This window comes from Dromiciops gliroides, chromosome 1, assembly GCF_019393635.1.
Source record: "Dromiciops gliroides isolate mDroGli1 chromosome 1, mDroGli1.pri, whole genome shotgun sequence".
NCBI classification, from domain to species: domain Eukaryota; kingdom Metazoa; phylum Chordata; class Mammalia; order Microbiotheria; family Microbiotheriidae; genus Dromiciops; species Dromiciops gliroides.
This window is the reverse complement of record NC_057861.1, coordinates 319,083,797-319,109,748: the sequence shown is the minus strand read 5'-3', so window position 1 is coordinate 319,109,748 and position 25,952 is coordinate 319,083,797. Positions and strand designations below refer to the sequence as shown.

At 40.1% G+C, this 25,952-nt stretch overlaps 2 protein-coding genes across 2 annotated transcripts in view; both read right to left on the bottom strand.

Annotated features, from left to right (window-relative positions):
• The window catches only part of HDHD2 (haloacid dehalogenase like hydrolase domain containing 2), a 42,431-nt gene extending 37,057 nt beyond the window's left edge, over window positions 1-5,374 (bottom strand). The window contains exon 1 of the mRNA XM_043987497.1: window positions 5,237-5,374. The gene's annotated coding sequence lies outside the window, so the exon portion shown is untranslated. The remainder of the gene's footprint in view (window positions 1-5,236) is intronic.
• A 7,976-nt stretch (window positions 5,375-13,350) lies between these two features.
• Window positions 13,351-23,810, bottom strand: IER3IP1 (immediate early response 3 interacting protein 1). The gene is made up of 3 exons (XM_043987484.1): window positions 23,629-23,810; window positions 14,359-14,460; window positions 13,351-13,568 (listed from the first exon to the last, which is right to left on the bottom strand). The coding sequence occupies exons 1-3, from the start codon at window positions 23,717-23,719 to the stop codon at window positions 13,513-13,515; spliced, it is 249 nt and encodes an 82-aa protein (XP_043843419.1). The 5' UTR covers window positions 23,720-23,810; the 3' UTR covers window positions 13,351-13,512.
• Between the last annotated feature and the right edge of the window lie 2,142 nt (window positions 23,811-25,952).

Genomic DNA, 25,952 nt, shown 5'->3' with positions numbered 1-25,952 from the left:
GCTACAAAGCACATTAGAGAAGCTTCCTATTACAGTCTGAATGCCCCAGCATTGTGCCCTGGCATTATACAGAAGAACCGACTAGTTGGAAACCCAGAAAGGCTGAACTCATCTTCCATGCCCTAATATACCCTTGCATTTCATTGATTTGTGAGTAAACTTCATCACGAGCCACGTCCCAACTACTCAAGTCACACTGGATCTCATTTCTTCAACCAGACAACTCGGCACCTCCTTCTATACTATCTTGTTTTGTCATCTCACAGTTTCTTGGGTGGCCGTCAATCAGTAAAAATTATTAAGCACCTACTACTCACCAGCCACTGTGCTAAGTGCTGGGGATTCAAAGAAAGTTAAGAGAGGGTTCCTGCTCCCAAGCAGCTCACAGTCTAACCGAGGAGACAACACGTAAACAAGTACAAAGATCTATATACAGGATAAATTGGAAATAACCAACAGAGGGAAGGCACAAGAATTAGGGAGAATCAGGAATGACTTCCTACTGAAGGTAGGATTTTAGTGGGAACTTGAAGGAAGCCAGGAGGCAGAGATGAGAAAGAAGAGCATTTCAATAACATTGTAAAGAGAAACACATTTGAAAGGCTTTTAAGAATAATGATCTAGGGGGCAGCTAGGTGGCACAGTGGATAAAGCACCAGCCCTGGATTCAGAAGGACCTGAGTTCAAATCCAACCTCAGACATTTGACCCTAGCTGTGTGATCCTGGGCAAGTCACTTAACCCTCACTGCTGAAGAAGAAGAAAAAGAAGAAGAAGAAGGATCTACACAATGGCCAACTATAATTCCAGAGGAAGGAAGGAAACATTTATTAAAGTACCTACTATGTATCAAGCATTTTACAAATATCTCATTTGGTCTTCACCACAACCTTGGGAAGCAGGTGCTATTATCCTCATTTGTTGAGGAACCAGAGGCAGAGGTTAAGTGACTTCTCCAGGGTTACACAGTTACAAAATTTATACACACACACACACACACACACAATATAAATATAAATATATGAGACTAGATCTGAACTCAGCTCTTCCTGACTCCAGGCCCAACACTCTATCAGCTGCACCATCTGGCTAACTAGCTGACTCAGACCAATTATGAAACATGTTACCCACATCCTGATGGAGAAAAATGAAGGACTTAAGTCACAGAATGATATTGGACAATGTGGGAGTTTGTTTGCTTGACTATACATATTTGTCACAAAGGTTGTTTTTTCCCCCCTCAATGGTGGAGTATGAGGAGAGACAGTGATAGGTTGTTTGCAAATGAAAAAAAGAAAAAGTATTTCACATACACACACACTTTTTAAAAATACACAAAAGAGAGCTGAAAGAAAAGGCAGAGGGAACTGCAGACACACAGGACAGCTTGAAAGTAATATGTTGAATTGATTGCATATTTTAAAAGAATGGTAAGCCGAACCTAATAAAAAAGTATAGTTTCAAGTATAACTTCTCTTTTATTGTTTAGATAGAAATGTTCATTTTTCTTTTTTGATGTTTGTTAAGTTCAGAATTTTTAAAATGGGGGAAGGGGGATTAGAAGAGGGGAAGAAGTAAGTTGACCATAGCCATTCAGTCAGTTTATGGTACAGCTGGGATTCCAGGTGAATTTTTCTGACTCCAATCCAATCTGATCTTTCCAACAAAATCATATTGCTTACATGGAGAAAGTTGCTAACTCTGAGGCCCTATGGAGACCTAATCCTCAGGGAAGACTGAGACATCTATATACTGGCCAAACTAAACCACCCAATTCCAGACAAGAGGAACTCGAGAACCAACTTTTCAAGACAAGACTCTGTAAAAGACTTGAGTCAGGAAGAAAGAAGGAACAAGCAGAAGGCCACATCTCTGGAAATGGGCAGGGAACAGATGGTAAACATCTCCTTTACTGGATCCACACCACCACCACACCACCACCATGACATATGGTTCCTTATAAGGAAATTCTGCTTTAACTCATATTTGAGAAAGCTAGAATTTGTTCCAATGGGTTTGATATATTAAGAAATATTTTGAGCATATCTTGAAATCTGAGTTTTCTTCTGTTCCATTTCTTGTAAAAAATAAGAAATGCAGGACATGCACCACCTCACAGTAATTCACAAGCTGCTACCCTTTGATGCCTACTTCCACAAGCACATTTCAGTCTTTTTCAAGGTAAAGCACCATATTTACTGCATATCTTTAATGCAGTCCAAGATGTGAAGGGAGATGGACAGTCTGAACCACCCCATCCCCACCCACTTCTGCTGTGGCCTCCACCTCAGGCCTTGAGGCTCTGAGATACAGCCTTGCTCCACGTGCTCCCCTGGGGAGCCACTACTTATTGAATTTATGCTAATTAATTAACATGTATCAACTGTGGTACTGATTTTGTATTAGGTTCCTATTTTTTGTGTCACTGACAAAGTTTTTGAGCATTGTGCCACAATCCCATTCTCCTCATAAGCTCTCTGGCTTTTATTGTTTGATTTGGCACAGCCTGGCCCTTTCTGGGATTGTGTATATCACTTTATAGCAGAACTGACTTTACCTTGTAGCTGTCCAAGCTATTACTGGATTGTGGCAACTGGGGCGTCGCTTGAAGAAACCAAAATTACAGGATGATGCCCCTTTTTGTGGGGATAAAGATGTGTGTGGTGTGTTCTGCCCACGTAGGTTTCGTGTGTCTACCTATGTCTCTTCTAGATGTGGACACAAACATGGTGTGGCAATCTCTGGAGTCTCCTCCATCAACCCTTCTCCAAAGGAGAATTTGATTCCTGTGGGAGGTTTGGGTTAAAGGCTATATTAGTCCCTTTATTTTCCTCAGAGAGCAGGTTCCAGTCTAGAATTCTATCTACTGCCCACTAGAGATCGTTAGTTTAGAGAAAAAAATTTTAGGTTCAAGCTGTGTTCCTGATCACTATTCCTTATCAGGGAAAGAGAGTCCCCAAGCTATAGATCCAAAACTTAATTCCCTTCCCAATAAATACAGTTCCACAATAACACATATAGCAAATGAACCCATTTAGCCAAGTTGACTGCAAAACAGTAATCAGAGCAGGTCTACATATAAGAATGTACCAGATAATACAGGTGAATGAGCTCTCCTACTGCAAGCTGGATAGCTCCACTTAACCAAGAGGAAGAAAGATCCAGATCCCAAGGGGAAATTGCCCAAAAGTCTCTACCATGATAAACTGGGGATAGGGAAATGACAAAGATGTGGTTCCTCTAGAAGTCAGCTTCTAAGACTGTTCATGTCAAACAGAATTGTAAGCTTTTCAGGTAGATGTTCGGACTCCACCTTGTGCTTGCTTCTGTATCTCACACAGCACCTGTTTGAAACTTAAACATATTGCTCTAAATCTTTTACTGAAGTAAAAGAAAAATGAATTCTCTACTTGAACTGTCAAGAATAATAGTAAAAACAGATAGCAAAATATAGCATTTCATAAATGGAAATGCTTTCTGCAAAACATTCAAGGCAGATAACATAATAATTAAGGCCCCTGTAAAACAGGGCTGAGGGGTAGCTAGGTGTTACAACGGATTGAGTGAGCACCAGGTCTGAAGTTAGGAGGACCTGAGTTCAAATCCAACCTCAGATGTTGTGTGACCCTGGGCAAGTCATTCCCACCCAATTGCCTCCCCCCAAAAAAGTAAAATAGGGCTGAGAAATGAAGTGATTTGTTCACAACATTGACTGCTAGGACTCTAACCCACATCACAAACTGTTTCCACTTCAACCCATATCTCTTAAGGGGATCTAGTATCCTCCCTCTTTGCCCTACTCCTTCCTTTGTCTCCACAGAAGACTGGTTAGCCAAATCAAAAAAATAGAGCTGAGTATCTTAAGGTGCACAAATATTGGTAATTTGTTAATAAAAATTTAAATCATGGAACGCACCAGTAAAATTAGATGGATTAAGTAGGTATCAGTAAAACAGTGTTACAGGGCAGCTAGGTGGCGCAGTGGATAGAGCACCAGCCCTGGATTCAGGAGTACCTGAATTCAAATCTGACCTCAGACACTTGACACTTACTAGCTGTGAGACCCTGAGCAAGTCACTTAACCCCAATTGCCTCACAAAAAGAAAGAAAGTAAAAGTGTTCCCCCAGGACCCCATCTGAATCTCTTGACTTTTTTTTTTTACTTTAATTTTCATCTAACATGTCAGAATTCAAAGGCCATTTTGACATCGGACATAGAAACTCTCCTAATGATATAAGCATTTTGGTCCAGAGATATCACTGAATTTTGAGTCGGAGGAGGAGGGTTAAAATTCAAGTTCTGGTTCTTACGACCTGTGTGACCTTGGGCCATTTAAGCTCTCTGGGTCTCTGCTTCCTCTTCTGTAAAATGACTGGACTAGATGAGGGCCAGGGTCACCTCCAGTTGTCTGGAGGTGATGCAAATGGAAAAGGCATTAGGAGGCAACATCGGATTCTAGGTTCAAATCCCAACTCTTCTACTTAATGAGTGATATGGGCAAGTCAACCTCTCTAAGTCAATTTCCATGAAAATCCTGAAATAACGGAAGACTGTTACCAGAGATAACCTCAAAGGTAACCTTCCAGTTCTAGGGTCAATGAAAAGCAGCTGAGCTTGTTTCTAAACTACAAAGGCCCCACAAGAAGAACAAGGCCCAGTTACAAGAAGGATTGTTCAATTCACACTCTTTCTGGGCAGGGGTAGCAGCAATCAGTTCCTCCTCACCCTCTCAGCCAGGACGTAAGCGTTGGAAAAGACCCTTAGAGGTCATCTAGTTCAAAGCTTTCGTCTTACAAAATACGGGAAATTGAGCCTCAGAGTAAGTGGCAGTATTTTAACCCAGGACCTCTGTGACTGCGAATCCGGTTTGCAAAGGCCTTTGCAGGCAATAAGCCTGGAAATGAACTGGAAGTGAATCGCTGTTTATTTTACGGAGGAGGGAGCCTGGGCTCGGAGAGGTTGGGAGGCCCGCCCACGGTCACAGAGCGATTGAACGTCAGCCCAATATTCGCGCGCAGGAGGCAGATTTTTCCCAGGACGCCAAGCCTGGGGCTCGCGCCACACCACACCTCCCCTCCCCGCGGAGATGGTACCTCCCGCACTGCCCTGGCAGAGACTGCCGGACCGGTCCATTCGCGGGATGGGGGGGGGAAGGCGGAGCTGGCACCAGCCTCTAGTCAAGAAAAAGGCAGCTCCGGGAAATACACCCCTTTAGAAACAAAGCAACAAGCCGAACCCTGAGCCAACGCTGCCGCCTCCGCTATTTCTTCCGTCCCGATGCGGCCCAACGAGAACACGCAAGCCAAGCCAGGGGCCTCAGAGCAGAGGAAGGAAGAGACCAGCAGCGGCCGCACTCACAGAACTTTCTGCGCAGTCCCGGAAGCCCCAGGGCGGCAGAGGAAGTCCCGCCTTCCTCGGCACGCTACGCGTTAAACGTCAGAGTTTCGCCAATGTAGGGCGCCTTTTAATCAATTAATCAACAATCAATTAAAATCAATCAATAAACATATTTAAACGCCTGCCATGTGCCAAGCCCTATACTAAGCTCTGGGGATACAAAGAGACAAACGCCGCTCCCTGCCCCCCAAGGAGTTTACAATCAATGTGGGGAGACAAGATACTAACAAATACAAACTAGCTACGCACAGGATAAGTAGGAAACAATGAACAGGGGCAATCTGAGGATTCCGTTTTTGAGCTAGTCAAAGGTGGGGGTAGGTGTATGGGGTGCTCAAGGAGGATCAGCACCTCTGGTGTGAGGGCTTGCCGAGCCCTTTTCAGGGCTGCTCATCCACCTTTGGTGTCCACCAGTCACCCCACTCTCACCTGTGGCTTCCAAGAAGCCACGCCCCTGCCAAACCATCTGGGTAGGTGGGCTAAACCCGGATGAGGTATCAACAGGCTTCAACCCATCCGTGAGTTACAGGTACGTCTACCTCAAGCGTGTGAAGGCTTCCATCCAGTGGAATGGCCAGATGAGAACGTATATTCCAATGGCCTGGAAGGCAGCAGGAGAAGGGGAGGGCTTAGAGTGTGCTCAGACATACAAGATGACAGGGCCATCTACCATATCCTGGGCCATCGCCAGTTGTCCTGACTTTTGTCCTGCCACTGGACTTAGATGACTCTAGAAGAGACAGTGAGGCTGATGACTTTATGCAACTCTTCCTCACTTAAATCCAATTTCCTGTGCAAGTCAAGACATTGCTTGTGATGTCATTGGTCCTCTTTGAAAACAAATGACAAACAACAGCCTTAGTGAGAGACAAGGATAGTGCTCTTTTTAAAAAAATCAGAAATAGTTGAGAATCAGTGGATATGCTGGAAATGTTTGAGGATTGGAGAGAACTCACATCAGACATCCTCAGTCTTCTCAGAGTAGTTGTAGGTTTAAGTCATCTGCCCTAACTGAGCTGGGGCATGGAGGAGACAATTAGGTTTGAGGGAAAGGAAAAGGTGTGGAACAGATGCTATGGGATAGCACTTAATTGCTGGGTGACTGTAGGCCAGGAAAGATTGTGAACTGAACAATCCCTCTTGTAACTGGGCCTGGTGCTTGTTGCAGGGCCTTTGTATGTTTAGAAGCAAGCCCAGCTGCTTTCATTGACCTAGAACTGGAAGGTTATCTCTGGTAACAGTCCGCCATTATTTCAGGATTTTCATGGGAAACTGACTTAGACAGCAAAAAATTCATTGCTTCTTAAAAAGTGAAACATTCAAAGTAGGTGCCCGGAAGAAGGAAGTGCAGTCAGAAGAGCAAGGGAGTTAGGGGTAAGATAAAATGAAGTTAGGCTCAGGAATAGAAGCAAAAAAAGAGAACAAGGCTGGATCCACAAGCCTGGCATTGAGGCCATTTTTACTGAATGAAAACTCTAGGCTAAAATGCCTATTCCCCATTCCTATACCCTTTTACATGAAGAGGATGTTTTTTAATTGTTAACATCTTCCTACTTATAAAGGCCCAATGAACTTTTTTGGATAGAGACAGTTAATAAAAAAAAATTTTGGACTACATCCCTGAAATTGTAAGTCAATGAGAAAATATAATTTGCTTTTTGAAGATTGTTTTAAAAGCTTCCACCAGCCCATTTCTTTTAAGATCTGGGTTAAAATTCTAACTCCTATATTCTATAGCTGGATGATTATGGACAAGTGACTTCTCTGAGCTCTTTAATTCTTCTGTAAAACATTTGTACCATTTACCTCAGTTATGAGGAAAATTATTTGTAAACCTTGAATCATATATATATATATACACACACCACTTGAGCTATTATTATTGATACATGGATATATTCATTTTATACAAGCTAAAATTGTTATATACATAGATACATATACACATATGTATAGGCATACATATATGTATACACATGAAATATGTGTAGTGTTTTATGTGTTGGCCCCAGTTTACCCAGGGTAGTTCTGATTCAGAACTATAGAATCATATCTTAGCAGATAGTAATTTACATGTTGGCCCACACCCTCCCCTATTATTCTACAGATTATGAATGAAAACCTTTGGCACAGTGCCCACCTCCATATATGTATAGGTATACTAGAGCTGGAAGGGTCCTCAAGAGATCATCCTAATCCAGGCCCTTGCCTTCAGAAAGATACTCCATTGTGTGAATACATATTTCAATATTTCAAGCATATGTGACTTCATTTCCCTTCAACAATTCACGTTGTAATCCCTCTACAATTTAGTAGTTGTCAACAGTTGTGGCTGAAAAAAAGTTCACCATCCTGTGGATTCCCTGATGATCACTGTTTCCAACTTGGCTAGACTGGTCTTCAGACCAATCGGTCAACAGGCCTCAACTCAAAGCCCTTCCACCTTGGTAGGGCCCACCAGAGCCTGTATTTTTCTGTACCCTCAAGAATGCTGGATCATTTACATACCATGAGACTTTAGTACCTTACTTTAGAACCTTAGTAGAGCGAATGTGTGTATACACACACACATTTATTTATTACATTGGTTCTATAGGTGTGTTCCCTAAATAGATTGTATGCACCTATAGATCACAGACCTACTCCTTATTTAACCATGCATGGCACCCAGGACAGGGCTCTGCTAGGCTGAATTTAAAAAAAAAACAACCCAAAACCCAGACTAGGTTAACATTTACAGGAAGTAGGTCAAAGTCCTCAGTAGCCAGAAAGACTAGGCACATTTTCAGAGTCCTGTAGAAAGTCCCAGCAGCTCATGGACATTTGGAGTCCAGGATGACCACACATTGTTAATCCCTGGAATGGATCATTAGGGAAGGATGTGGGCAGGCACTTAAATTACTGTCTGCTAAAATAAGATTCTATGGTTCCTGAGTCAGGACTACCCTGGGAAAACTGGGGCCAACCTATAAAAGCTTACAGGTCTCCCATCAGGCACTGTTATAATTTAGATTAAGTGGCAGCCATGGAGAAGAAATATTTCAACAGTTACTGCCTTGCATCCTTAACAAGTTGTCTGAACTGAAGCACATTTTGATACTATACTTGAGCCTATAGGATGGAGAACCCTTATTATTAACATGTCATAATGGCAAAGTAAAGCATCTATCTATCATCCATCCATCCATCCATCCATCCATCCATCCATCTATCTATCTATCTATCTATCTATCTACCTATCTACCTATCTATCTACCTACATACACAGCACCAGACCAAGGATTGTCATTTTTATGTTCTGTACAATTGATTACATATAATAAGAGAACTTCTTTAAACTTGGAAGCTTTTTCTCTTGATATGCTTAGTAGAACAAACTCAGGTATCCTGTATATTTTACATGAACTCTTTTAATAACATATTTACTTCAAAATGTTAGCACTATAAAGTCATCAAGAAATTAAAAAACTGAAATTATTTTCTGGGTTTCATATCATTGCAAGCCCCAGGCCAAGAGAGGTGGCCTTTTCACTTTATACATGAAAACATTCAGTATTTTTACAATGCTTTGTAAACTTCCCATGTAAGGAAAAGGAAGAAACTCAAAGGGCCAAAGCTGCCTAGGAAACTAGGAAATTTTATACAGTTGTGATTTGAATTTCAATTTCCACCACTGCTCATACAATAACATTCATATACTCTGATGTAATCAAATTCTTTTCTAACTGAAGAAAAGCAGTCTAGATTCCTTACCCTTTTTGACATCCTGTGTCATTTTATCTCTTTTTGGAGGCTGGTTTGAAAATACTAGCAATTTCTTTTCTTTGTAACAGTTTTTAGAAGAAATACTTGTTATAAATGATAGTGATAACACTATTTACCATCCATGTGCACCAGGCAGATCATTTAACTTAAAAAGAACTGAGATCTCTTCTAGCTCTAAATCTAAGTTGCTATGTGTTTTTTTGTTTTGTTTGTTTTGGGGGGGTTTTTTCCCCAAAAGGCTATCTTTTCGGGCAGCTAGGTGACACGTGGATAAAGCACTGGCCCTGGATTCAGGAGGACCTGAGTTCAATCTGACCTCAGACACTTGACACTAGCTATGGTGACCTTGGGCAAGTCACTTAACCCTCATTGCCCCCCAAAAACAAACCAAAAACAAACAAAAGGCTATCTTAGTTTTTCTCACTACCATTTCCAGATACACCTCTTGATCTCTTCTTGTAACAAAGAATAAAAAAAGGGAAAAAACCCAATTCAGCAAAACTAACCATTATGTCCAACTAAATTACCATATTCCTTATTGAGAATCCACTACCATCTCCATATAGAAGGGAGGGAGGTGTATTTTCTCATTTCTTCAGGACATGCTTGGCCATTATAATTAAACAGCTTTAGTTTCTTTTCTATTGTCCTATTTACATTGTTTTAGTCATTGTAAATAGTTTTTTGGGGGGTTCTGCTTACTTGACTTTTACATTAGTTCCTATAACATCTTCCTGGGATTCCCTAAATTTGTCATATTCATATCTTCTTACTGTGCAGTTACATTCAGTCAACATCATACACCTAGTATATGATAAGTAAGCACTGATACAAAGAAAGGCATAAGATAGGGCCTGCCTTTGAAGCACTTGAAATCTAACTGGGGAGGGAAGGGGGTTGCGAAACACATAAAAATAGACTGAAAAGGGGGAGGGAGAGGAATTATCCAGGAGAGTGAGGCATGATGAAATTCTGCAGCCAAAGTGAAAAATGATCTGAGGAGATGTGAATTTCTAAGTTGATTTCATCTTGCAGAATAAGGAGTTTCTAGAGATGAAGAAGTCCAGGAAAGTAGCCATATGGGAAATGATGAGAACTCTCTGGATGTTATTCTTAAATAGTTGAGGATCAGGGAGGAGCTCTCTAATCAGAGTGCCCTGGGGCAGGCACTGCTTGAACACCACAACATCCACGTACATTTTGTTTAGTGATTTCCTAATCAATGGACATCTACTATCTACTAGTTTCTAGTTCTTATCTACTACAAATAGTGCTGCTATGAATATGTTCATGTCTATAAAACCTACCTTTCTGTTTTTCAAGCCTTGAGGTATATTCCATGCAATGGGATCTCTACGTAAAAGGGACATTTGGATAAATGGAGATTTTAGTCACTTTCTCAGAATTACTTCAAATAGTTCTCTAGAATGGACGGACCAATTAACAGGTCTACCAACCATGTAGCAGTGCACCTGTCTTTTTTGTTTGTATGTTTGGTTTTTTTCGGGGCAATGAGGGTTAAGTGACTTGCTCAGGGTTACACAGCTAGTAAGTGTTAAGTATCTGAGGCTGCATTTAAACTTAGGTCCTCCTGAATCCAGGGTTGGTGCTCTATCCACTATGCACCTAGCTGCCCCCTGTACCTGTCTTTTTACAACTCCTCCAATGTAGAGTATTTCCATTTTTGTCCTCTTTACCAATTTGCTGGGTGTGAGGTGAAACCTCTGAGTTGTTTATATTTGCATATTTTAGGGAATTGGAGTATTCTTTCATATGGTTAAGTTTGCAATTCTTTTGAGAATTGTTGGAATATCTTGATCATATCCATTCAGGGATGGCCCTTGATTGTGTGTGTCTACATATATATATATATATATATATATATATATATATATATATATATATACACACACACACATGTATATCTTACCTGATTCCCTTCTTATTCTAACTCCCCCCCCCCTTCTTATTCTAGTTGCAGATTTTGTGCAAAAGTTTTTCCAGGATATGCAACTGGAATCATCTATATTTTGTGGAATGCCTTTCTCTTGTTAATAACTCTACCCCTAGCCATAGCTGTGGAAAGGTACCTGCTCTGGTTCTCTTCTAATTTTCTTTTATGATATTGTTGCTATAGTTTCATACCATGTGTGCTCTCCAGTTTTACGGCAAAAGACAAAACAATTGTTATAGATGGCTTTGAAAGTTTATCAACAATATTGTCAAAAACTCCAAGAAAAGGCTATCTATACTTTTGCCTTACCTTCCTCTTCCTCTCCTCAGTTTCTTGCAATTTTCCTTCTGATTCCACTACTTAAGTAAAACTGCCTTGTCCAAGATTACCAATGATGGATATCCTAATTACTAAAACTAATGCCCTTTCCTCACTCTTCCTTTTCAATTTCTCTGCAGCATTTAACATTGTTGTCTATCCCATCCTCCTGCATTTTCTTTCCAAGTTTCATGACATTGTTCTCTTGCTTCTCTTTCTATATAATCTAACTACTTCACAAATTTCCTCCACTGGATCACCTTCTGTATCCAACACCCCACATATCCAAAAATATAAATTATCTTCCCCCTCAAAATCACCCTTCCCCCAAACTTTCTATTTCTGATGAGGGCACCACTATCCCTCTATTCACCCAGGCTTGCAATCTCAGTCATTCTCACCTCTTCCCCACATTCGATTGTTTGCCAAGTGCTGCTGATTCTACCTCTAGGTCTATGTTCCTGCCAAACTGACCTATTTAATGTTCTCTGATCTTGACACCCCATCTCTCATTTCTGTACATTTGCAAAGACTGTCCCCCATGTTTTGAATGTATTTCTTCACCTCTGCCTCTTGGAATCCCTAGTTTCATCTAAGGGTCAGTTCATGTACTTCCTTCTACAAAAGCCTTTCCTATATGCCTAGTTATTAGTGCTCTCTCCCTCCTCAAATTACCATACATATCTATTTCAACATGATATTCCCCTAGGAGAATATAAGCTTCTTGAGGGCAGGGACTGTTTTTCATTTTGTCTTTGCCTTGCACATAATACGTCCTTAACAAATGTCTGTTGGATTGGATCAGCATATACTAAGTTAAAAAAACAAGTGCTTAAATTAGAAATTCAAATTTATTTACAAAATTTCTCCAAAAACAAAGAAATTCTATTTCTTTAAAATACTGCAACTGATAATTTCCCTCCAAGTCACTCATACATAATTTCTACCTGTTGTATAAAACTGTATTTGGTATAAAACTCCCCAGGAGAAGCAGAAGTGTATTTTGAGTTGAGTCAATGATTTCACAAGATGGTGCAAGAAATAATACAAAAACTTTTTTTTCCCAAAAAACATTTTATCCAGAAGAAATCTACTCTTACTCAGGAGGAAGGGTTAAGAACATCTTGCTATACTACTTGAGTAGAAAAAAAAAAGTGACAGAAGTTGGGTTTTTAGACAGCCCTTAATTCATGATAAGTCTGGCCTTTATGTTGTAATAAGATTCAGTTTTGATTGTTTAGGATACAAGTTCTGTCAGAATGAAAATTAATTTTTTAAAAATAAATTGCTGTTGTAAAAAGGGTACAGCATTTTTCCACCAGTGAAAAAAATACAAATTCTGTTGTGATTTCACCAATCTGGTAAAATACTTCATTTTAAAAAATCTTGGATACATATATACAAGAGAATTGGACAAATAAGGTTATTTTCTTCTTTAACTGGAATTCTTATTGACATTAGGAGAACTGGTTTGACTTTGACATATTACATATGTGAGATTTGTTTTTTAGCGCTGTGACAACAGAAACAATACACAATCAAAATATCCACTATTTAAAACTCTTCCTTTGATTAAAAATAAAGTTCTTTCAAATCTGCCAAATGAATTAAAAACAATTGAAAAGTTCCAAATCACAGGGGTATATTAACAGGCTGTAATTATAAAAAAGTTTTCAAATTTAACTGAGGTGAAGGATCCTCTTCTCTATAACAACTGTCACTGGGAAATATAATAGAAAGAAATTCATCCCTGAGAAGTGAGAAATTGAAACCAAAACAAAAAGGAACAATTCGGTGCCCTTTTAACAATCATTAAGATAGCATGGGTTATTATTAACAGTCAGAAAACAAACCTGAACCAGTCCTGCTCCAAAGTTCTGGTCTTTTGTAATGAAACAGCAAGTGGAACAATAAAATATCAGATAAATAGGAACTGTTGTTTTATTGTCAGCTTTGTAGTTGAACTTCAAGTGCAAGCTTGGCCAGCTAAGCTACACATCCCAATAACGACTGAATGATGTCTTCTGCTGGTTTCTCCACTTCTGATTCTCCAATTTTTTTTTTTCTACCACTGAAGTTCACCCAAACAGTAAAAGTAACACAATTGCAATCGAGTTTACTATTATCAATGGCACTGCAAAACAAACAAAAACCAAACACTTGTTAATGTAAACAAAGGATGTATGGAAAATAAGGAATATTCTTCAATGAAAAGTGAAACAAATATCTAACTAAACATGGGAATTCAAAAAATTTTCACTAAACATAAGATTTAATAGTTCAACAGTTAAGTTATTAACAAACTTATCTTCCCACCAGACATCATAACTAGAATAATTCTGAAGGCCCTGGTTGCAAAATTTTAAATCTGGACCTTCTGAGTTTATTTTTCTCACAGTTTTCAACAGAACCAGAAACCTGTGCAAATTTCCATGCCTCTAGATTGGCTCTAAAAACTTTTTTAGAAGAACAAGAATATTAAGTGCTAAATTTTGGCCTAAGCCTCTAGAAGAAGTATAACCATGTTATACTACTTAACATCCTGTGAAGATTAACTTGCTTGCATTAAATGTCTTGTAAGACAATGGGAAAACCAGCTAAATAAATGATACTTACTTTTAAATAGCACTTAAGGTTTATAAATCAGTCTCATCACAACAATCTGAGAGCTAGGCAGTACAAGTATTATCTTTACTTTAAGGATGAGGAAATTGTTTCTAAGAGATAAAGTGACTTGCCGAAGGACAGTGAGAGAGAGAGAAAGGAGCTGACACCAAATACAGTGATTTCTCAAACTGGAAAGGTTCATAGGGAAGCAAGGGTTCATACAAAAAAAGAAGCTTATGCTCCTCAAACCAAAACAGAGAATTAATACTTTATAGGGCAGGATATAATAAAATAGCTAAACTGTTTCTTCTCCTTACCTCTCATAACTGTTCGTACAGATCGAATAAGGTTCATTAGCTGTGATTTAATTCCTGGCTCCTCTCCAAATCCTCCAATTCCCTGGTCTGTTCCCCAGCCAACTGCATAATACAAAGATGATTAGCTATGTTAAAATTTATTATGCACTCACCTTACTACATTAGCAACAGAGCCATCCATCTTGAAAAAGATTAATTTGAGCTACTGTTAAAGATCCCAAACTAACAGAAAGTCGAATTACCTCTTAGATAAAACAATCATAGTTAAATATTTTAGGTCAGTATCTTTTACTTTTGATTGAAAGCAGAAACAGATATAAAATATTTCATTTATAATGCATTTTTTATTGTACAAAACAAATGTTAAACTGAAATATCCAATGGTATTCAATTCAGAGAAGCAATAATGACACTATATTCTATTTCTTAAAAGTTTCAGGAAAATGCATTCTGATCAATTAAAAAACTGCCTTTTATTTAAGTATTAATAAAAACAGTGGTTGTTCACTTTTGTATTATTTGGGCAAGTTATTGTACTGCCCTTATTGAAAATTCAATTGATAAAAGTGATTAATTCTTCAACAATAAATTCAATTATAGCAGCATTTCTGCACTTCTCTTAATTTCTGGGCCAGAAATCAAAGCTCAACTTTTACTATATTTAAGAATCATTGTTTTTATATGGACTTCTTCAGTCATACCTATACACAGAAATCACCATGAGCTGTTAAAATATAAGGTAGAAATGCTCAAATAATTTCCTAGCATTTACAATCAGTTTCATCAAGAATTGCTAAATTCTCCAGCCTGTTCTCTAAAATCAATTTAAAATTTTGCAGCCAATTATTAATGGTTTAGGGAAGGTTTTATGGAAGGTTTTTGTCGGTTTTGCTGCTTATGCCTCCCTACTTCTCAAGTTTGACTGAGAAAACCTCCCCCACAAGGCTTTCTCTCTCTCTTCCACAATGAAGGGCATCTGCAAGGCAGCAATCATGACCAGAAGTACAGGGCTTCCATATAGAGAATGTTTAGGCACCTGTAATGCTGATGTATCAGACGACATCAAGGACTCCTTAAAGCACAGCCACAGATTTAAATTTATTTAATAGGCATTTCTTCATTAAGTGTCTGCTATATTCAAGGCACTGTGCTAAGCACTGGGGATTCAAAGAGGCAAAAACCAAATCAAAACACAACAACAACAAAAAACCAAGTCCCTGCTTTCAGGGAGCTCAAATGGGGAAGAAAATAGTAAAAAATTATGTACAAATGATACACATAGGATAAACTAGAGATAACCATAGAGGTAAGGTATTAAGATTAAGAAGGGCTTTGAAAGGCTTTTTGCAAAAGGCAGGATTTTAGTGAAGACATGAGGGAATCTAGGGAAGTGAGGGGTTGGAGATGAGGAAGGAAACCATTCCAGGCATAGGAATAGTCAGTGAAAGTGCCCACAGCCTAGAAATGAAGTGTCATGTGTTATGTGGAAGGAACAAAAAGGAGGCCGTGTGACTGGATTGCAGAATATGTGAAGGAAAGTACCTGTAAGACTAGAAAATTAGGGACAGGTTATGAAGGGCTTTAAAAGCCAAACAAAGGATTTTGTGTCTGATATTGGAAGTAATAGAGAGCCATTGGGGTTTACTGAATGAGTAGAAGTATGGGGTGGGGGGGTGGGGGAGGTGTGATCGATCACCCAGACCGGTGCTTTAGGAAGATCACTTTGGTGGCTGAATGGAAGATGAACTAGAGAGGGGAGAGCAAACAGTAGACTAATGCAATAGTATGGCTATGAGGCGATGAGAGCCTATGGTGATAGTTTCAGAGGAGATAAAGGAACATACATAAAAACAACAGTACTGGCAACGTATTGGATATTGGGTGGGAAACAGTGGGGGTTGGAGGAACTTGGGAATGGGAGGGTTGGGAGTGAGAAATTAAGAATAACACTTAGGTTGTGAGCATGGGTCACTAAAAGGATGGTTGTATACTTCACAGCAATAGGGAAATTAGGAGGAAGAGGGTTTCAGGGAAAAAATAATGAGTTCAGTTTTGGACACAAGTTAAGTTTAAGATGTTTATGGGACATCCAATTTGACAAGTCCAATAGGCAGTTTAATTTATATTTCTCTACAGTTGGGCTTTAGGATAGTTTCTTTCAACCCACAAACCTATGAATCTAAAATATTCTGAGTACTAAAATGGTTCTGTTACCTCACTCATTTGGAAATTCATTCCAACACTGAGTGGCAATCCATCCACGTCCATTTATCCTGTTCAATTCTTGTCCATGTCTTCCTAAAAGTTTACCACAGGAGGTCCATCCAACAGGCTTTAGCTGACATCTCAAAGGTACATGTGGAACATTCTGGCTGTCCATCTGTCATCCCCTTCCCTTCACAATGACCAACCAATCTTCTCTTCCTTTCACACAATTCCCTGATGATCTCTTTTACTCTAGTTCTTTGAAGTTCTTCATTGATTGTTACAGACTGTTCACATTCACCATGTGCCTCTAAATTATTCTAAATGTACATTTTTGAATTATATATTGTTTGAAATGGAAGAGACTCCTCAAATAAACTTAAAGAATTAAACTCTTCTACTGCTTGACTGTGGTATGAAGGTGACAAGGAGCTCCTGGAGGCTATTCACAGCATTTATCCATTGGGGAAGCTCCATTAATTCTTTTTTTGTTTGTTTGTTTGCTTTGCAGGGCAATGAGGGTTAAGTGACTTGCCCAGAGTCACATAACTAGTGTCAAGTGTCTGAGGCCAGATTTGAACTCAGGTCCTCCTGAATCCAGGACCTGTGGCTCTATGCACTGCGCCACCTAGCTGCCCCTGCATTTACTTTTAAAAATGTTAGTTTTGATTTGTTTTTGTATTTCAGAATTTCTACTAAGTTTCACTACTTTCATCAGAAATACTACTTCGATAACGGATCATTCTCCTCCTCTCCTTTCCCCTAGGTTCTTTAGGCTCTCATCACCTCATAGCCATACTATTGCATATTCTAAGCTCTCCTCTCCCTTACCATGGTGGCTGGCAAATCTTGTGTGGTCTTGACCCTGACTCCTTGGTACCTGAACTCTTTCTATCTGGCTATATTTTTTCTCTTAGAAGCCATGAATTTAGGCTACACTATTACAGGGAGTTTTTAATTTGGGGCTGACAGGTGGATTCTTCCTATTTTCATTTTGCAATTTGTTCTAACATGACTGAGCAGTTTTCATTCATGATTCCCTAAAATATGTAATTCAAGTTCTTTATTTAAATGCATACCCACACACCAGCTTTCTGGTTGCCCAATGGTTCTTAATTTTTTTCCTTGACTGGTTTTCTAGGTCAGTTGTTTCTGATGTGAAGTATCTTAGATTTCCTTCTATTTTATCTCCCACTCTTTTGTGGGACTTGCCAGGGTCACACACCTAGTAAGTGTCAAGTATCTGATGCCAGATTTGAATTCACGTCCTCCTATATCCAGGGTTGGTGCTTTATGCACTGTGCCACCTAGCTGCCCAATATTTCTCATTTTATCTGATCATATCTTTATTTCATCTTATTTGATTTTTATTTCATCTTATTTTACCTTTTCTTTGGTGCACTCTTATTTTTCAAGGGGTCCGTTACTTGGGCAGTTACTAATTTGTATTAAGCCATTAATTCCCTTCTCAAGTCTTTCATTTCACATTTCTCATTTCTTTTCTGATTGTTTCCTCTAGAGCTCTCATTTCATTTGTAATATCATTCTTTAAAACTCCATTTCTTCTAGGGATTCTAGTTAAACTTTGACCAAGTTATATTTTACTTTAAGGACTTGCTCCTAGAGGTTGAGTTATTTTCTTTTCTGGGCCATCCCAGACTTCTTCTTCTTTTTTTTTTTAAGTGAGGCAATTGGGGTTAAGTGACTTGCCCAGGGTCACACAGCTAGTAAGTGTTAAGTGTCTGAGGCCAGATTTGAACTCAAGTACTCCTGACTCCAGGGCAGGTGCTCTATTCACCAAGCCACCTAGCTGCCCCCACCCCAGACTTCTGAATAGTTCTTTATCAATCAATGTATTTTGTTTACATATTCTTCCAGCCTTACCAGGGCTTTGTTTAGGGCTGGACTAATCCCCTCTACTTCTTGAGATAATGTTGCGGTTTTGTTCGATCCTGATCTGTATTCTTCTATGTCCTCCTGCTGCTTTCCTGAGGTTATTGAATGTTGTGCTCTTCAATGATTTCAGAGGTGGTTCAGGTGAAGGCAAACTTTCAATGTGCCCTAAATGAGTAGTGTTAAATTCAAATAGAAGAAGATCCCTTCCAGCTGCATAGTGACTTAGAAAACCACAAATTAACATTATCTTTGGTGTATTGTAGTTCTACTTATTTAGTAGAACATTTCCCAATTACATTTTGGTTTTTGTTTGTTTTTTTTTTGAGGCAGTTGGGGTTAAGTGACTTGCCCAGGGTCACACAGCTAGTAAGTGTCAAGTGTCTGAGGCCCGATTTGAACTCCGGTACTCCTGACTTCAGGGCCAGTGCTCTCTCCACTGCTCCACCTAGCTGCCCCTCCCAATTACATTTTAATCTGACTTAGGTCACACAACCAGCATGTGTGCTCTGAGTTTGACGCCTGTGCCCTTTTGATTTTGGTTTGGGTGACAGCAGTGCAAGCTTGCCCCTGGCTGGAGCTCCACACACTGTTGGTCAGCTGGAAAGCTCTGCAGCTCTGACTTGGAAGAGTTCCTTACTCTGCTTACTTAGCTAAAGGCCCTAGCTAGGTGTGTGAGCTAAATCTTAGATAAAAGGATATCTATTCCCTGCCTGTTATATAGCTACAGGGTTTGTCTCTCTGACCTTGCTCCTGTCCCTGGTATACAGTCACACGCCTCAGCCTCAATCCACCCTGGATCTGCCTGGTCCTGGGTCAGAGCAACACAGCTCCTGCCTTGCTCTTGTTTCTGCCCCATATACAACCTCATGCCCCCATCTGCACTGGATCTGAGACTGTGTTCCACTTGTCTCAGCTACAGTGACTGAGAGACAGGGCTTTAGGCACACTCCTCTCCTGCTCTCTGTTCAGCAGAGATTCAGTCCCCTTGCTAGAAGGCTCTGTGAGAGCCTTCCCAGCTAAACTCCTTTCCAAGTGTGTGCAGGCCTCTAACTATCATATATAAGTATTAAAAACATTGCAACACAGTCTCTGAGTGAAAACCAGGAAATGTTAAGCCAGCACAAAATAACACAATTTTAAAGTTTAGGTCAGTAAGATTCTTACAGCATAGATTTCTTGTTAATATTTCAAGGTAGAAATGACTTTGCTTTTGGCAGAAGATGGAACTTTGCTTTGCCTTCATACCACATAGGACACACACTGTTCTATGGAAGGTTACTAATAACCAACTTCCAACCAAATTCAATGGCTTTTTTTTCAGTCCTTATTTTGCTTGACTTTGAGCACTTGATGCTGGTGACAACCTAAACCAGAAACTTTCTCCTTTCTACATTTCTATTTCTAAGTTGGAATCACTCTCCTGGTTCCCCTCTTGAACCACTTTTTCTGTCTTGTGACACTGTAGATGTTTCCCAGGACTCTGTCCTTGATACTCTGCTTTCTTCCCTAATCCACTTAATCCCTTGGAGTGTTCATTCATCCTTATGACTTCTCTACATTATACAGATGATTCTCACATCTCAGTATCCAGCTTGGACTTTTATTCTATTCCTTTATTCAACGAGCATGTATTAAGTGCCTACTCTGTGGAAGAAATTGTTATAAGCTCTTGGGATACAAGGTTATGTACATAAGAGACCCTATTCTCAAGCAACTTTCACTCTAAAGGGGCGTGGGGGAGCAGTGTAGGAGAGGGACATGGACGTCATGTTACAGGGAGACTAAGGTATATATTCAAATGTCAGGGGCTGCCTTGAGGTAGCACATGAACTGGGTCTTGAATTGAAGGATTTCAATAGAGAAGGGATTCCATTAAAGGAATAGATAACAATTAATCAATAAGTATTTATTAAGTGCCAGAGGACAGCTTGAAAGATAAGGGTCAGGATCATTTAATCTTCATTCCACAGGCAATGATGACTTACTGAAAGTTACTAAATTAGTAAGTGAAATGATTAGGTTTTAGAAAATAATGACAGTGAAATAGTAGGCACTTAAATATCTGACTTGACATGGCATGAAGGAAGGTTCAGAAAGATGTACTGAAGAAAAGATAGCCTGAAGGTAAGAAGGCCAATTAGAAAGCTAATCAACAGTCTATATGAGAATTAGTGTGGTTGCAGTGGATTTGAGTGGAGAGAATGAACAGGAAAGATACTGTAGAGGTGGAAATGACAGAACTTGGCAAATGATTAGACATGTGAATGAATCTTAAACACTGAGGTATGTGGGGACCAATTTTTAATTGGGGAGTGCTAGCTAAGCGGCTCACTGCAATATTGGGGCAAGGAAGGAAACCCGCAGCCTCCCTCAAAACAGAACAAGATTTATTTTAACAAGAACGAACTTAAAAAAAAAAAAAAACCACAAACAGGATCAGTAGGATCAAGGGAAAGGAAATAAAATGGGGAAAGGGAAATTATAATACCTGAAAAAATACCACCGCCCAGGAATCAGCTGAAAATACGCAGCAGAACACCTGTCGCTTTCCAGCGTCCACCCAGAATGCCCAATTCTCCTCCCCCAAACCTAGAAACACCCCACACAGTCCCAGCCAATGGGATGGCCGCTCTGACAGTCACATGACTGCCCTCACTAGGCTTCCAATCATTATAATTTTGCCAGGCCCATGTAGGTGTCGTCGAGTGGTGATGAGGTGAGGTGCCAGAGCCCTGGCAACAGCTACAACCAGTGGGTGGAGCACCATGCGGTTTGTGGAGCCCCAGGCCAGTGCTCGCTGAGGCATTGAAACCTCAAATAACAATTAATTCTTTACAGGTATGAGTTTGGGGTACTGGGAGGATAGTAGTGCCATCAACAGGAATAGAAATGAGAGGGTTTTGGTTTTTTTTCCCCTCCAGCTGGAAGAGAATTGATGAGTTCAATATTGAATATGTTAAGTTTGATTAGGCAACTGGAAATATGGAATTAAAATTCTGGGAAAAGTCTGGGAGCAAAATTAAAGTTTTGGGAGTCCTTCACACAATCAACAATAGTATGCACTCGTTAAGCACCAGCTGTGTGCTCAGAGCACTATAAGAGGACATACAAAGTTTAAACACCTTCATAAAAGTCACAGTTGAAAGCCCGGTACTTGATGAGAATCAATAAGGGATAGAATATATTGAAAACGGAGCTAAGGAAAAAGCCTTAGGAAATACTCATGTTTAAGAAAGCAGAGAGTCAGAAGTAGAAGTAGGAATTGTCAAAGACATAGGGTGAACCAAGAGGACTGCATAACAGCCAGGTAGCTGAGAAGAAAGAGTACACAGAATGAAGGAGTGATCCACAGTCACAAATGCTAGAATGAGTCATGAAAGATGACAAAAGAGAAACTACTAAATTGGATTAGTTACAAGGTATCATTAAAGACCTTGGAAAATGTCGAGTAGAATAGTGGAAATGAAGTCAGATGGGAAAGTGTTGAGCAATCAGCAAGAAATACAGGGAAAGGTAGGAGAGAGATGGGCTGATAATATGAGGGTGTCAGGGTCAAGAAATAGTTGTTTTTTTAAAGGACATGAAAACATTTATAGATGGAGGGGAAGGAGGCAGCAGAAAGACTGAAGATGTTTGAGAAAAGAGGATAGTTTATATTATAACACTTAGCATTTAAGTATACAGGGAGAGTGAAGGACTGGACCTGTGATTTCAATTGGCATGGTGAACTCCCAAGTAACAAAATTCCTTCAATCAAAGCAGGCTTATCCCTTTTTTGGGTATTTCTTTATATCCCTAGTGCTTAGCACAGTGCCTGCCACATAGCTGGCACTTAATTAATCTTTACTATTTGAAAGCAGGTCAAACCTCTTGCATCTTCCCCACAGCCAACCTCAACAAACTAATCAACAAGCATTGATTAAACACCTACTCTATGCATATGTATATCTTTGTGTATATGTTTATATAGAGAGATCAGAAAGACCTGGGCTCAAATGACTTGCAAGTTAACTCACCTGAACTTCAATTTCCTCATCTGTGACATGAGTTAGACTAGATGGACTCTAAAGTATCCTCCAGCTTAAAAAAACAAAAAACCTATAGTCCTCTGTCTACAATTCCAAATTCAATGTTCTTTTCACTTATCACTCTGCATATGATAGATGAATAGTAACTGAAAGAAGGGGTGGGCAAAGAATTTTGAAACATGATCTCGATATCATTAAAAATATGTATACACACACACACATAGCAACACACATACCCCCTTTTATTATATACTGGGGTGTCTATGTATCTATCTATTTACTGGCACTGGATTTGTCATGGAACTTGTCCATAGCACCTACCATAGTGTCTGGTATACCCCACTACCCCAGTATATTTTGTTTATATATAAAAATATTTTAATTATGCATATTTCACATGTAAAATATATTTACACATTTAGTTTATTATTTATTGCCAAAGGAATATTTATATATTTATTATTTCATATCAATATATTTAAGACACATATGAAATATACAAATATATACATACAGACACACATAGCCATGTCTTGTTGAGTCGTTTCAGGTGTGTCTTACTCTTCGTGACCACATTTGGGATTTCTTGGCAGAGATACTAGAGTGATTTGCTATTTCCTTCTCATGTTAGATGAGGAAATTGAGGCAAACAGGGCTAAGTGATTTGCCCAGGGTCACACAGCTAGTAAGTGTTTGAGGTGCGATTTGAACTCAGGTCGTTCTGAACCCAAGGCCAGAGCTCTACCCACTGCACCACCTAGGTGCCCTACATACATATGGAGACACACATATACATACATCTACAATATATGTTATATTATATACTGACATATATACACGTATACATCAGTAAATGTCAGGTAATAGTGTATATATATACACATATACAGGAGAGAGTTGATAGAGGCACGCACACATACGTCTATACACCAGGCATTATGCTGGACCCCGGGGATCCGGAAGACACCCCGGTGCCTGCCCTCCAGGAGCTTACACTCTCCGGAGCTCCACCAAGGCTCCTTCATTCATTCCAGACTTCCCCTCCCCGAGGGCCTCTCCCCGCCCCCTCTCCGTCCCTCTTCCCCTCCAGCCCTGCCCAGCCAGGCCTCCAGGCCGGGCTCCCTCGCCCTGCTACACTCACTGTTCTTGAGGAAGCGCTCCTCGTGCAGCACCGCGATGGCGTTGACACAGAGCAGGGCCGCCTGCAGCAGCGAGTACAAGGTGAAGGCCATGGCTCTAGCCCCAGCCGCAGCAGCCCTGGCTGCCTCTCCGACCCGCTTCACTCCGCCTAGGAGACGTGGCGCCGGCGCCGCTGCCGCCGCCGCCGCCGACACGTCGGGGACGGGAGCCCGCGGGGCCCAAAACAAGCGCTCCGCGAAGCGCCGGCTCCCAGCCCTTTCTGGCCTGGGCCGGGCCTTTAGCTAGCCTGGGCGGGGAAGAGCGTAGCCCGGAGAAAATGGGCTACGTGCCAGAGGATTGGGAATACCCATTGTTTGGAAATACGACTCGAACACTTCTGTTTTAAGTACTTATTAATAATTTAAGGAAATTTTGTTGCACTTTTTTCGTATAGTTTTCAAAATGTTCCCCCTCTCCCCCTCAGTTCGTTCACTTACCATCCACAGTGTGCAGAGTAATGTAATGGAAAAAAGATTGAATTTGGAGTCAAACGATCATCGATTTTTTTAGCCCGAAGAGACCTTAGAGGCCGTCTAGTCGAACCTTGTCACGTCACAAATGAGGAAATTGAATCTCACCAAGGCGAAGTGACTTGCAGGTACTGAGTGACTCAGCTAGTAAGTCTCAATCAGAAGGGTGATTTGAACCCAGGACTTTCTGATCGCTGAATCAATTGCGCCGTGCTTCTAGGAAACCTAAGTTATCAGGGTCCAACACTTGTTCTCGGTGACCATCAGTAATACATTGCACTTTTATGAGTCTTGTAAAAAAAAGTTTCTTCATCTGTAAAATGGGAATAATGTACTTGCCTAGCTACTTTTGGCAGGATGTGGAAGCGACTAGAAAGCCGTCCAGGAAGATCCGGATTCTAGTAAAGACACAATATAGATTGGCTGGGTAGCCATATCCCTGCTTTTGGCAAACCTCTGAGAGTATAAAGCAACAGAAAAGGTGTAGAACTATACTGCTCACAGTGAGTCCCCTAAACTTGAAATTACAAGTCAAGTTTCTATCCCTAACCCTATTTTCGTCCTCAAATGGGTGTGCAGAAAGCATTTATTAAGCTTAAAGTAAATCTAATTAACACTTCAAGAACCATGGTTTCATTGGTAGGGTACCAATAGGTCAGAATCCTTCCATCTAGCTGGTTTTCTATTTAGGTAATGGTTTTCCAGAGTTATAATTTCAGAATTAAAATAGAAATTTTTTCATGATCCATGAGATTGGATGGCAACCTGATCCAGTAGAAAGAGTTCTGGATCTGGAGTCAGAGGACTTGGGTTTGAATGTTGGCTGTGTCATTTACTTAGTGACTTTAGGCAGGCCACCTTCTCTCTCTGGACCTTGGTTTCCTTATCTCTAAAGTGGTGGTGTTGGACTAGATGGTTTCTGGGGTCCCTTCAAGTTCTGTATGTATCCTATGATCTGCAAGAAGTGAGTATGCGATTAGGTGACCTTTAAGAAGCTTTGCTTTGTCATCACCAATTGCCAGGAATTCATCTGACTTGGACAGATGAAAAACTGGCTAACTGATTAGGGTCCTTTTGATACTTTTAACTTCTTTTGCTCTTCTCTTTTACATTTTTGATTTCCTGATTTGTGCTTAAAGCCAGACATTATGGAAGATAAAGATGTGAACGAGAGAAGATAGTTTGTGTTCTTTATCCCTCATTAGACTGATAGGTCCTTGGGGTCAGCAGGGGACTGTCTTTTGTCTTTGTATCCCCAGCATTTACCACAGTGTCTGGCATATAGTAGGTGCTTAATAAATGTTTATTGACTGATGTTTCCTCCCCAGCTAATCATCCTTTATATATATATATAACACACACACACACACACACATATATTTGGTGAGGCAATTGGGGTTAAGTGACTTACCCAAGGTCACACAGCTAGTAAGTGTCAAGTGTCTGAGGACAAACTTGAACTCAGGTCCTCCTGACTCAAGGGCTGGTGTTCTATCTCCTGTACCACCTAGCAGCCCCAGCAGATATTTTAAAAGAAAAAAAATCCGTTCAGCAAAGCTAACCAATATATTAACTATATTTCCACTAAATGCAGTATTCCACACTCTAAGTCCCCCTAATTCTGTAAAGAAGAGAGGAAGAGCCCAAGATTATGGGACAACTAATTCAAAGAAAGGACATATCAGATCCTATGGCTTAAAATTATACAGTACTCAACTTAGGAGGAATCAAAAGTTCTCACTAGTAAAATTCTGAAGATATATAAAGAGAAACCATTTCAATGAAAAGAAAACAGGGAAAATGTTTAATGTGTGTG

What these genes read in the sequence shown, in the direction of transcription:
- IER3IP1 (XM_043987484.1), bottom strand. Translation starts at nt 23,719, where the DNA reads ATGGCCTTCACCTTGTACTCGCTGCTGCAGGCGGCCCTGCTCTGTGTC. An exon ending in GGAGCGCTTCCTCAAGAACA is followed by an intron (nt 14,461 to 23,628) that starts GTGAGTGTAGCA and finishes TGTATTATGCAG; the next exon opens with TTGGCTGGGGAACAGACCAG. An exon ending in TGTACGAACAGTTATGAGAG is followed by an intron (nt 13,569 to 14,358) that starts GTAAGGAGAAGA and finishes TTTGTTTTGCAG; the next exon opens with TGCCATTGATAATAGTAAAC.